A 13,764-nucleotide genomic window follows, 5' to 3' on the forward strand; every position below is an offset into this window, starting at 1 on the left:
TCAATCTGAAGAAGGGTCCCAAACTCCCCACCAGAAACGTCACCCATCCCTATTTCTCCAGAGATGTTGCCTGACCAGCTGAGTTACTCCAGCACTTTGTGTCTATCTTTGGTATAAACCAGCACCTGCAGTTACTTGTTTCTGCAGCATCTCAGGAGAACACGGATAGGTAAATTTCGGGTCGAGACCCTTCTTCAGATGGATTGAAGGGACCAGACGCGAAATTCACCTGCCCACGTTCACCAGAGATGCTGCCTTTGACCCGTTGAGTGACTCCAGCACTGTGTGCGTTATTTGTTTTGTAAAGCAGCGAGCGCAGTTCCTTGTAATTGGGATTAGTTTAATGTTGATGCCAGCGTGAATAATTGCAGATTAATTGGATACGGTGGAATGTGGCAGGGTGGGGTTGTAGCCCCGCTGGGCAGGGCAGGGCAGTGTCTACGACCCGAGGAATGGGGCGTGTGAGTAGCCCGTCGTGGGTGGGTCTAGGCTTCCTCCGCTATATATATAGCGTGCCGCACCTAGCCCGCCGCACAGTGCACCTGTTCTGCTTCACCCCCGCCGTAGCCTACAGCCCGAGTTGACCATGCCGAGCATCAACAGCACCCTCTCGGCCCGCCGCAGCACCCCCCACCGTGGCCCGTCCGCATTCTCCAGCCGCTCGGTCCAGAGCGGCTCTTGGAACCGCCTGTCCACCGCTCGTCGCTCGCTGGGCTCCGGCTCCGGCTCCGTCGTCGGCCTCAGTTCGGCCGCCGGCCTCATCATGTCCGGGGAGGCGGGCAACAGGATCGGCCAGGAGAAGATGGCCATGCAAGGGCTGAACGAGCGGCTGGCCCGTTACCTGGAGAAAGTGAACTCGCTGGAGAGCAGCAACCGGGAGCTGGAGCTGCAGATCAGCGCGCTGATGGAGGAGAGGAAACCCGTCGATAGGAACATCAACCCCATGTTGGCGCAGGCTCACATCCTCAACAAACAGGTACCCCACTCCACTCCAAACCCCTCAAATACCCCCCCAAAACCTCACGTCCCACCTCCTCCATATCCCACTCAGACCCCTCCCAACCCACCACTAGATATACCCCCAACCCGCCCGAAACCTCTCCAAGAATCTCACACCCCTCAATCTCTTCCATTTCTCGCTCGAAACCCCCCCCCCCCCCCCCATCTATCCAAACCTCACCCCTCCCAATCCGCCCCGAATCTCCCCCAGAACCTCGCATCTCACACTCTGCCCAGAGCGTTGCCAAAGCTTCTCGCCTCCCAATCTTCTCCAAAACTCCCCAGAACCTCACGCCCCACAATTTCCTCCAAATCTCACCCAAACCTCACAACTACCACATCTAATTTCACTCCACCCCACCGACCAATTATCACACCTCTTAATCCCCTCTAGATATCGCACTTCCCAACCCTCCCAAAAATCCCACTCTCCCACTGTCCAATGTCCCGAAGCTCCACACTACCTTCCCACGCCTCGTATCCCAACCCAATCGCCAACCCTCGCATCTTCTAATCTCATGAAATTCCTCCTGCCAATGCCCCCTCCCCTCCCCATCCAACACCCTATTCACATCCTTATCCCCAACCAAATGTCACTGTACCTTAATTGGTACGTGACCATTAAATTGAATCATGAACCACTGACCCAACCTCCCAGTCTTCTCAAATGTCCCCTAAAACGTCGCAGGCACCCCTCCCCCCTCCCCTCCCCCATCTCACTTATCCCCAACCCTTGCCCCGATCTCCCATGCTCCTCAAATCCCTTACAGACCCTCCCCACTCCTCCCCCAGCCCAACATTCCACCCATCTTAATCTCCAACCCTGGTCCCATCCCCTCACGCTGATCTCCCAAACTATCACGCTTCCTAACCCCCGGGTACCTCCCAATCCCTCGCACCGCCCCACAGCTCTCCCAGCCCAGCATCCCACTCACATCCTATCCCTTCCCTTCCCCCTAAACCCCGGCTACCATCTCGCTCGGGGTCCGCGTAAACCTGATCATTGCACCGCCCAGCCACACGCGTAGCTCCCCCCCTTCCCACAATAGACCCGTCTCCTTGTTGCTCATCGGGCGCCCCCAGATTTCAATTGGTATTTGCTGGAACTAGATGTTGGTCGGCGTCTAATTCCACCCTCGCCCACACTTGTGGAGATATCAGTGGGTTGAGACTTCTAGTGGCGCGGCGGTAGAAGGTCGCTCGCCAAGCGGTTTACTCTTTTCATGCTCCGTTTTTGTACAACGGCAATATTTTCCCACTCCCGACCTGGGTTATTGTATGCCCCGCCCTCTTGTTAAATGCAAAGGAAATCAGGTTTAGCACCGGAGTGGGGTTCGTCAAACCGATGGTGATATGCCTGAGAGGATGGGTTCCCACTCACCTGCACGCCGGATGACCCCAGAGAGGGGTGAGGGACGGGTCCAAGAGTTGCCTCACCTCACATTCACACACTCACTCTCACTCACACCTCACCTTCCCCGTCCCCACCTTTCTTCTTCCCCACCCCTCACCCCCCCCCCCCCCCACTCCCTTCCTATCCCCACCCCAACCATTACCTACCCCTCACCCTCTCGCTCCCCACCCCCTCCCCCTCTCTCCCCATCCCTCACCCTCCCCACGCCTCACTCTCCCCACCCCCTCCCAACCCCTCACCCATGCCCACACCCAGCCCACCCCTCACCCTCCCCACCCCTCACCCATCCCCCCCCACCCACCCCCCTCCCCACCCCTGGAGAGGGTCAGGGATGGGAAGATGTGAGTGGTGATGGGATCATAGATAGAATTTAGATAGAATTTATTTGCCACACAACCAGGGTCGGTGGAATTTGGGTTGTCATCATGTTGAAAGTGGTGGAAATGTTGGTGAAACTGGTGGTGGGATCACGTTGAATCCACCGAGCATTTGCCACCATCTGCCCCACCCTTACCCCTAGCTCCTTCCACCAGCCTCCTCCCCCCCCCCCCCCCCCCCACCCACACACACTTCACCATCCAGTCTGAAGAAAGGTCGTGACTAGAAACGTTGCCTGTCCACACACCCCCATCCCCTCCCTCCCCCACAGTTGCTGCCTGACCCACAGAGTTCCTCCAATTGATCTCCATTGTTCTGCAACAATACAACACCAGCTGATCTGACAGCAGCTTTAATGAAAACTAAACCATCCCTTCACAAGCGGTGCCTCAGGCTGTTGTTTCGATGTCTCGTTTAACTGAATGTTCCTGCTGTTGGTTTTTAGATTGAGGACCTCACCATGGGCAGTGCTGCCATCATGCTGCAGATAGACAACGCCAGGCTGAGCGCAGAGGACTTCAAGATGAAGTTTGTACCATTAGTCGTTGATCATCTTTTCCTTTAGAGTTGAAGTCAAGTAGACAATGTCTAGCAGGTCGGGCAGCATCTTCTGTCTGTTACTCACTCGTACATGCAGACATTGTCGGCGCTTATCACCCATTCCACGCTCATTGAGCTGAACAACGGCTGAAAGGCAACTCCACTCGTAAGGGACTTACCCAGCACGGGAACAGGCCCTTCAGCCCAACTCAGCCATGCAGACCATGCTTTATAACTGAGCTGGCCCAAGCTGCTTGTGTTTGGCCCGTATCCCTCTATACCTTTCCTCAATGTCTTTTTAAAGTCTCCATTGTAGTCTCCTCTACTGGTAACTCGTTCCATACATGTACCACCCTCCGCGCAAAGATATTGCCTCTCAGATGTATTTTAACTTTCCCCTTTCACCTTAAATCTACTGTTCCTCTCTAGTTCATGGTATTGAGGATGCTTGCATTGTCTTCAATAATCCAGATTTACTTAATTGCTTGAATTCTGAATGGTTTAACCACCAGACTACCATGTCCCTGGAGTTCCAGTACACATGGCGGTCTACTCTTTTCAACCCTGTGAAAACTAAGTTGAGTTAGCGGAATGATAGTCATCCATTATGTGTTGATATATATATGTGTAGGAAGGAGCAGCAGATGCTGGTTTAATCTGAAGATAGACACAAAATGCTGGAGTAACTTAGCGGGTCGGGCAGCATCTTTGGAGCGAAGGAGTGGGTGACGTTTCGGGTCGTGACCCTTCTTTGATATATGCACTGGTCCCAGATATGCAATGTGGGGAAGAGATTGGTCAGGTTTGATTTTGTTTTCTGACCCTAGGCAGTGTTGTTTTCCTCACTGGAAAGTTGTCTGGACATTATCCTATCTGTCTTGTTCCAGGCTGGACTCTGAAGCGCTGGTCCGTCAAGCTGTGGAGAATGACATCGACCGTCTGAGACAGGTCCAGGAAGACTACGCGGTGAACGCATCCTCGCTGTGCAACGAGACTGACCTGTTGACCGAAGAAATCCTCTTCCTGAAGAAGAACCATGGAGAGGTGAGCTCAGCCATTGAACACCGGCTAAACACAGACACAAAGTGCCGGAGTATCTCAGCGGGTCAGGCAGCATCGCTGGAGAACATGGATAGGCGACATTTCGGGTTGGGGCCCTATTCATGAGGGTACCGAGCCAAATCGTTGCCTATCCACGAGGTTCCCGACCAGAAACATCACCTATCCATGTGCTCCAGAGATGCTGCCTGACCCGTTGAGTAAATCCAGTACTTTGTGCCTTTTTTGTGAACCTGCACCTGCAGTTCCTCATGTGTAGATTATAATCCACTATTGTTGTTCACTCATAGACTGTGGACCGTAGGGCTTGTTTACACGCTGTATCTCTATATCTGATATGGAATGAATCCTCAGTCTCCACGCCTGCTGTGTTTCTGCTGAATTTCTACTACCTTATGTTATGGACATTAGTTTGAGAGCGCTCCCTCTTGTACATTGTCTCCTGCAGACAAGATCACGTGGTCAACAATGAGTAAAGAGGGATACTAAGAGGGAAGGCTGGAAAGAGGGGTTCTGAGTAGAATGGGGAATCCCAACAAGAGGAGCGCATGTCTGAAGAAAGTTCCTGACCCGAAACGTGGTCTCTCCATTTCCCTCCACAGATGCCGCCTGATCCGCTGAGTCCCTGCATCTGTTTGTTTTGTTTTTTTTTTGTTGCTTTGCTCATGTTGTTCAACTGATCAGACTGTGTTGTTGTGTGGCAGGAATTGAGTGGCCTCAAAGCACATCTTAAGAACGAGAGGGTGTCTGTGAGTGTGTCATCGAGCGAGGAGGCCGACATCACTGACGCCGTGACAAAGGTCAGGACACAATATGAAGGTCTGATGGCGAAAAACAAAGCTGAAGCCCAGTCCTGGTATGAGTCTCAGGTAAGGAATCTCAAAGGTCTCGCTGCCATTTAAACCATTAACACCCAATGCCTCGTAGCGCCAGAGTCCCAGGTTCGATCCTGACCTCGGGTCCTAGCTCTGAGTCGCACATTATCCCCATGACCGCTTGGGACTGGATTATAGGAAAGCCAACGTCTTTCGTGGAGCATGTCTTCGGACTTTAGGAAGTCTTAGATCTTTATTCCTTCAAGCGCAGGAGGCTAAGGAATTATCTTAGTGAGTGAGGTTTAGAATGGAATAGAAGGGGAATGAGGGGAATAGAAGGAAAATCATGGTTGTCACAGTGGCGCAGTGGGTAGAGCAGCTGCCTCACAGGGCAAGAGACCCGGGTTCGATCCCGGTCTCGGGGGGAATGTCTCGGGGGGGCTGTCTGTGTGGAGTTTGCACGTTCTCCCTGTGCCCCCGTAGGTTTCCTCCGGGTTTTCCGGTTTCCTCCCACACCCCAATGATATGTGGGATTGCAAGTTAATTGGCCCTCTGTAAGTTACCCCTAGTGCGTCGGGAGCGGATGAGAAAGTGGGATAACATAGAGCTAGCGTGAACAGGTAATTGACAGTCAGCATGGCCCAGGTGGGCCGAAGGGCCTGTTTCCATGCTGTATCTCTAAATAGCACCTGAGACTTCCATCTTCACCTTATGGTATTCTCCATTTCAAATGCTAAATTGGTATTGGTTTATTATTGTCACTTGCACCAAGATACTTTTTTTTTTGTGCCTGCTATCCAGTCAAGTTATACCATACATGAGTATAATCAACCCATACACAAGTACAACAGGTACTGCAAACAGAAAAATAACAGAGTATAGAGCATATTATTAGAGCATTGCAGTTTTAGTTATGGAGAAAGTGCAGTTAAAAAGAAAAGGGCAAACCTGCATTGGGGTAGGTTGGAAGATCGGGACATGAACCTATATTATGGGAGGACCGTTCAGTGTCTGATGAAAGCAGGGAAGACGCTGTTCCTTATTCTGGGATAGTGCAGTGATATACATTTCATTCTATGTCTGAATGGATATTTCTAAGGTCCACCATCCATCTTCTGGCAACTGATGGTCTGGCATCTCCGTTAATCTGGACAAAGTTTTGAGAGCGCACTTGAAATCTCCCCTGGTAGTCCCCCCCGAAAATGTAGCGCCTCAGCCGGGTAAGGTGGCCGATCTCTACCTCATCAGGACTTCTGCGCCAATCTGCGGGTCGAATTTACCCCCCCTGCGGCAGATCCGTTCCCGTAGCCGACTTCCGTGGGCAAGTCTGCGGGCCGGTATGCCAGCCCGTCGGCAGCCTAGGTGGGCCGTTCCAGCCCGTTGGACATCTCTCGGAGCCTCCGGCAAATCGGATATTCCAGAAAGCCTCTGGAACCAATGGTGCACCTGTAGAGTAACGTCTTTTGCACTGAGGCTGGATAAAATGTGGTGAAAGTATGGGTGTCGTGAACGGTTTCATTCCCTCAAATGACTCAATGTTTGACTAAGGATTTGGCTGTCGTAGATAGGGTTACCGATGAAAACCGCACACACATACAGGCATATTGTAACTTTCCCGAATGTAATTGCATGCTTGGAGTGTTGTTACACGGGTCTCTGGTCATAATATGTCAGCTTTCAACAGAATTTTAACGTGTCTCTTTTCACACCACAGCTGCAAGTTGTAAATAATCAAGTCCAGCTCAATACAAAGGAACTTGACAGTTTCAAAGCTGAGTTCAACATGAAACGGCAGACGATGCAGGGTCTGGAGGTTGAGCTGGAAACTCTGAAGTCACAGGTAAGGTCCACGGCATCAACATCAGGGTCTGGGTCCACCCGCTCCGTAAAATGGAGCAAGCGAGGAAATGTTGGGAGAGCAATCTGAAGAAGCAAATATTCCGAGGATCACAATTCTCTGAGGGGGGAAATAGAAACATGGAAACATAGAAAATAGGTGCAGGAGTAGGCCATTTGGCCCTTCGAGCATTCAATATGATCGTGGCTGATCATCCAACTCAGTATCCTGTACCTGCCTTCTCTCCATACCCCCTGATCCCTTTAGCCACAAGGGCCATATCTAACTCCCTCTTAAATATAGCCAATGAACTGGCCTCAACTACCTTCTGTGGTCACATCGAGCTATGCAGCATGGAAACAGGCCCTTCGGCCCATCTTGTCCATGCTGGCCAAGTTGCTTAATGTAGCTTGTCCCAACCTGCCTGGCCCACATCCCTCTAAATAGTTCCGATCCGTGTACCTCTCCAAAAGTCCTTTAAATGTTGTTATTGCACCCACCCCTATCACTTCCTCTGGCAGTTTGTTCCATATGCGCACCACCCTCCATGTGAAAAGTTGCCCCTCAGGCTTGTTTTAAATCTATCCCAACTAACCCTAAACTGATGCCCCCTGATTTTTGACTCCAACTCCACCCCATCTCCCCCCCCCTCACCTACTTCATTTGTCTATTTACCAACATCCTCCTCTCACTTCATTCCCATCCACTCACCCCTGGATCTGCCACCACCCTCCTCACTCAGTTCCAATCTTCCTTTCCCATCAGATTCCAGAATCTATAAAGTTTTGCTGCCTCCACATCCCCTCCCAACCCCTGTCGCCATCTCCACCCTTCCCTCTCCCACCTGTCTTTCCCTTGCCCACCCTCTCCCCGCCTCTTCGCACCTGCTATTTTCCCCTCTACTCTTCCATTCTAGAGAAGGGACTCGACCCGAAACTCTTCCCTCCGCAGATGCTGGCTGACCAGCTGAGTTCCTCCAGCAGCTCTTCGTTTTTGTCACGGCTCCAGCCCTGACGCTGTTTTACATTCTCCCTGAGACCGTACAAGATTTCATCCGAATCCTCCATTGTCTCTTCGTCCTACGTACCAAAAAAAGCTGCTGCAAATTGCCTCTGTGTCCGTGAGTGCTGGAATCTGGGGCGATCTGAGAATAAAATGGGCTTAGTGTAGAGTTGGAGTGAATGGGTGCTTGCATTCAAGTTTTGAGTTTCTCTGAAAGGAAACATTAGTTAAAATATTCATGTCAGTTTGAGTTTATTGTCCCGTGCACAAGTACCGATGTACAGATACAACAACAATCTTCCTTGCAGCAGCATCACGAACACATAGATTCAGACAACACACAACAAACACAAACAATACATAATGTACAAGTAAATTCCATACAATTTCACAATCTGAAAATCTCACAATCTCAAATTGGTCTTGGTGTTTTAGAGTGATACGGTGTGGAAACAGACCCTTCAGCCCAACTTGCCCACACCGACCAACATGTCCCAGCTATACTAGCCCCACCACCCTGCATTTGGTCCATATCCCTCCAAACCTGGCCTATCCATGTACCTGTCTAACTGTTTCTTAAATGTTGGGATAGTCCCTGTCTTAATGACCTCCTCTGGCAGTTTGTTCCATAAACACACCACCCTCTGTGTGGAAAAGGTTACCCCCCAGATTCATATTAAATCTTTTCCCCTTCACCTTAAACCTATGTCCTCTGATCCTTGATTCACCTACTCTGGGCAAGAGACTCTGTGCATCTACCCGATCTATTCCTCTCGTCGGTTCATAAGCCTTATGGCCGGCGAAAAGTAGTAGTTTCTGATGTTACTGAGGGGTGTGGGTGAAATTTGAGAATAAAAAAGCTTCCGGGATGTTATGGTTGTTAAGCACATTGAATGTCATAACTTTGCATACTGCTTAGTAGACAAAAAGCTCCTTGTGCATGTAATGTTATGCATGTAAATGAATAATTACGCCACAATTATCAACAATTTTTTCCATTACTAAACCCCCTTTTTTGTTTTTTGTTTTTGTGACCAATCAGCTTCTAATTCAATAAACTAAAGGTATCAAAGGTATTTTATTGGTCACATTCACATGCACCGAGGTGTAATGAAGTGAAATGCTTTTTGCCACAAACAAAGAATACAGACATAACACCAATGAGAGTTTTAAACACAAAGAACATCCCCCCACAATGGCTCCTACCATGAGGGAAGGCACAAAGTCCAGTCCCCAACCCCAGTTCACCCATAGTCGGGCCTATTGAGGCCTCCACAGTTGCCTCTACGGAGGCTCGATGTTCCTGGCCGTTCTCGCCGGGTGGTGGTGCTCCGGCGTCGGGAGAGTCCTCACAGCGGCATGGGAACCCTGGAATGGCCGCCTCCGTACTGGAGGCCGCGGCTTCCAAAGCCGACAAGGCCGTGCCGGTTGGAGCTCCACAACTGGCGATCTCGTCGCGAGATCCCAGGCTCCCGGTGTAAAGTTCGGCGCCGCCGCCCGCAGCTGGCCGCTCCACAGTCCCGCAGCTCCGCGATGTTTTACCCGGCGGTCTCAGCTCACCGGAGCTCCAGCGCGGCGACCCAGGCAAGGCATCGCCCGCTCCACGATAGCGCTCCAGCGCTGTGCCGCCGCCGAAGCCGAGGTTCTGGGCGGTCCGCGACAGGAAACGCCGCTCCAGGCCCGCTGGTAGGCCGCGAGGACGGGTCGAAGCTGCAGCCCGGAGAAAAGCTGCCTCTCCGACCAGGTAGGGACCCTGAAAGGCAGTTTCCCCCTTCCCACCCCCCCACACAAAAAAGTCTAGACCTCCAAACAAAACACTTTAACTAACTAAAAATAAAAATAAAACGGTGAAAAGACAGACAACTGCTGGCAGGGCAGCCGTGCACAGGACAGCGCCCCCTAATAACTAATAACTAAAACGTATAAAATTAATACGTTAAAAATTAAGCATTTTATTAAACTTCTAACTTTTTACAGTCCTGGCACGCACAGTCACAAATTGCATTGGATTTTCTTATATGGAAATATAGTTCTCGTCTCACGCAATGGTCTAGTGTGGGGAATTGTAATTTGGGAATCAAATTGGAGATTCTTCTGTTAATTTGTACAGGTCATCGGACTGGAAAACATATTGGGAGAGACTGAGAGCAGAAATGCCGATGAGCTCCGTAAGATGCAGTTAACCATCTCCCAAAGGGAAATGCGGTTGATTGAATTACGGGATGAAATGCACAGGAGTAAAGAAAACTACGATGATCTTCTAAAAATCAAGCAAACTCTGGAAGCAGAAATTGCTGAGTACAGGCGTCTACTCAATGGGAACTTGAGGTAAGAGAGCCAAGTGTTTACTTGTCATCTAAGCCCCAAACAGAACAATTGCAATAGTATTAAAGTAAACACAACACTCCAAAGATGTACATGCTTATAGGTTAATTGGCTCAGTATCATTGCAAATTGTCCCTAGTGCATGTAAGATAGTGTCGGCACGGACTCGATGGGCAGAGGGGCCTGTTTCCACACTGTGTCTCTGAAACTAAACTATCTGTATCTCTAAACTCAACTAAATTAAACTACTGTCTGTTGTCCAGGACAAGACCCCAATGTTATAGAAGGGGTCTTGCATTGTAACATTATGGGGGTAAATGGGAAGCAAAGTCACATGGATGCAACGCAATGTGACAGGAGCTGACGGGAATATGGGAAGAATTAAATGGGGTTAGAATGGGATTGGTTCAACCACTGGGACATTGATGGATGGCATAGACTCAGCGGGCCGAAGGGCCTCTTTACCTGCTGCATCACTGATTCTATGACCAATGCAGTCTAATAAATACTACATGTATGGGGATCGTTGATTCAAGGTGTCATTGTTTAACTGTGCAACTCGACTGTGACAATCACAGACCCATGGGACAAGCATAGATGGGGCATTGTGGTCAGCATGGAGAGTTGGACTGAAGGCCCTCTTTCTGTGCTATATGTCTCTAATTTATAAAGACCTTGGTTAGAATGGCCCCCAAATAAAACTGCAGAGTGTGAAGAAGGTTCCCGACCAGAAATGGCACCTATCCATTTTCTCCACAGATGCTGCCTGACCTGTTGAGTTACTCCAACATTGTGTGTGTCTATGCAAAGCGTCAATATTTGGTTTTAACACTGTCATTATTATCATTACAGTGTAACGCCAGCACCTCCTCCACGGACTCCAACCCCTCCTCGTAAGTATATTTGCACAGAAGCTCTTTTACATTCCGCATGTCCTGTCTTTCCCTTTGTACACCTCGATAAGATCGCCCCTCAGCCTCCAGCAGTTCCAAGGAGTAAAGTCCTAGCCTGCCGTTCACCATCACTGTACGGTCAGCTTTTGTACCCACACTTTGTCCCCCACAAACACCCACCTCTCGGGTTCCATGAGTGCACCAAATTACAAAGGAGCAATCTTAGCTCAGAGAAACAGCACGGAAACAGGCCCTTCAACACACCGATTCCACGCCAACCATTGATCGCCCGTTCACACTAGTTCTATCTTATCCCATTCTCTCATCCACTCCCGACGCACTAGGGGTGATTTACAAAGGCTAATTAACCTTAAAACCTGCCCGACTTTGGATGTGGGTGAAAAACTGGGGTGACAGGGAGAACATGCAAACTCCACACAGACAGCACCCAAGGTCAGCATCAAACCCGGGTCTATGGTGCATCGGGGCAGCAGCTCTACCAGCTGCGCCACCGTGCTGCCCAAGTAGATAATTAAATCCTGGTACTTTTTTGATCTAAACTGCGAGATTTAAAAAATTCATCTTTAACCTTATCCTCATATCTCACTTGACAGCTGAGATCACAACAAGGAAGACAATCAAAGTCATCACGACAACACTGGTTGATGGCAAGGTTGTGGATGAATCAAGTGAGGTTTCAGAATACAGTGAACAGAAGCAGAAGTGAGCAGTGCAATGCAATGCCCACGATGGAACAAACTCTGGCTTTATGAAATAATATGCATGAATCGTGTATTGGGTTGTAATGGCTTCAAGCAGCGAACCACTATCATAGACTTTATATAAGGTGGTTGAACCTTCGACACTATTCACTCTATGCAATGGCTTAACTTTCAATAAATCTTGTCTGTTACAATTTTGTTTCTCTCATTCCGATCTGTCGCAGAACATCAGTGCTAATAAAACTGGAATTGGTTTATTATTGGCCCATGTACCGATACATTGAAAAGGTTTCTATCCAGTCAAATCAAATCATACACTCAAGCCCTACACATTCAGCAGGTAATGCAAAGCCAAACATACCAGAGAATATAGTGTTACAGCACATTGCATAACATTTACAGAGGAAAAAGTCCAGTGTCCGCAATGAGGTAGGTTGGAGGATTAGAAACATAGAAACATAGAAATTAGGTGCAGGAGTAGGCCATTCGGCCCTTCGAGCCTGCACCGCCATTCAATATGATCATGGCTGATCATCCAACTCAGTATCCCGTACCTGCCTTCTCTCCATACCCTCTGATCCCCTTAGCCACAAGGGCCACATCTAACTCCCTCTTAAATATAGCCAATGAACTGGCCTCGACTACCCTCTGTGGCAGGGAGTTCCAGAGATTCACCACTCTCTGTGTGAAAAAAGTTCTTCTCATCTCGGTTTTAAAGGATTTCCCCCTTATCCTTAAGCTGTGACCCCTTGTCCTGGACTTCCCCAACACCAGGAGCAATCTTCCTGCATCTAGCCTGTCCAACCCCTTAAGAATTTTGTAAGTGATTAAGACAACACGTCAAGAGAGAACTAGATAGGGCTCTTAAAAATAGCGGAGTCAGGGGATATGGGGAGAAGGCAGGAACAGGGTACTGATTGGGGATGATCAGTCATGATCACATTGAATGGCGGTGCTGGCTCGAAGGGCCGAATGGCCTACTCCTGCACCTATTGTCTACACCCTAGTTTATGAGAGGGCCATTCAGATGACTGATAACAATTGGGAAGAAGCGTTTATTTGATAGACACAAAAAGAAGGGTCTCGACCCGAAAGGTCACCCATTCCGTCTCTCCAGAGATGCTGCCTGTCCCGCTGAGTTACTCCAGCTTTTTGTGTCTATCTTCGGTTGAAACCAGCATCTGCAGTTCCTTCTTACACTTTTTGTCTGCTCCACTGTGAAAACATCTCAGGGAAGAGGTTTTTTCTGAGTCTGGTGGTATGCACTTTAAAACATTTGTGTCTTCTGCCCAAAGGGCATAGACTATGAGGACTGTCTTGCCATTAAGTCCACATCCACGAGTTTCACAATGCTTACACAATAACCTGTTTGTTGGCAGAGAATACTCTTTTGCTGAGTACATATTTCAAACAATCTTATTTTTATGTAACATCCTCAATATGGCAAAATGTCTAAATATTGATTCAGCGCCAGGGAAAAGGCGGTGCCGAACATGACACAAAGTTTAACTAATCTGCTCCATCTGCACATGATCTATATCCCGGCATGTTTATGTGGCTATCTAAAATCCTCTTCAATGTCACGATCGTATCTACCTCCATCACCACCCCTGGAAGCTTGATCCAATCATCCACCGCCTTCTGTATAAAAAAGCAAGTGGAATTTATCTGTGGAATTCTCAGCCACAGAAAGCAGTGGAGGCTAATTCACAGGATATTTTTCAAGAGATAAATAGATGTAGCTCTTAGGGATAACACAATTAAGAGATATGGGGAGAAA

The 13,764-nt window shown here is 49.1% G+C and overlaps 1 protein-coding gene across 1 annotated transcript; it reads left to right on the forward strand.

The window, feature by feature from the left end:
• Positions 1-523: 523 nt before the first annotated feature.
• LOC116990725 (keratin, type I cytoskeletal 18-B-like) lies at positions 524-12,244 on the forward strand. Its single transcript, XM_033048649.1, has 8 exons — positions 524-976; positions 3,237-3,319; positions 4,219-4,375; positions 5,095-5,259; positions 6,920-7,045; positions 10,155-10,372; positions 11,222-11,262; positions 11,877-12,244. Exons 1-8 carry the CDS (start codon positions 587-589, stop codon positions 11,987-11,989), a joined length of 1,293 nt encoding a protein of 430 aa, XP_032904540.1. The 5' UTR covers positions 524-586; the 3' UTR covers positions 11,990-12,244.
• The last annotated feature ends 1,520 nt before the right edge of the window (positions 12,245-13,764 follow it).

The sequence above is a fragment of the Amblyraja radiata genome, chromosome 32, assembly GCF_010909765.2.
Source record: "Amblyraja radiata isolate CabotCenter1 chromosome 32, sAmbRad1.1.pri, whole genome shotgun sequence".
NCBI classification, from domain to species: domain Eukaryota; kingdom Metazoa; phylum Chordata; class Chondrichthyes; order Rajiformes; family Rajidae; genus Amblyraja; species Amblyraja radiata.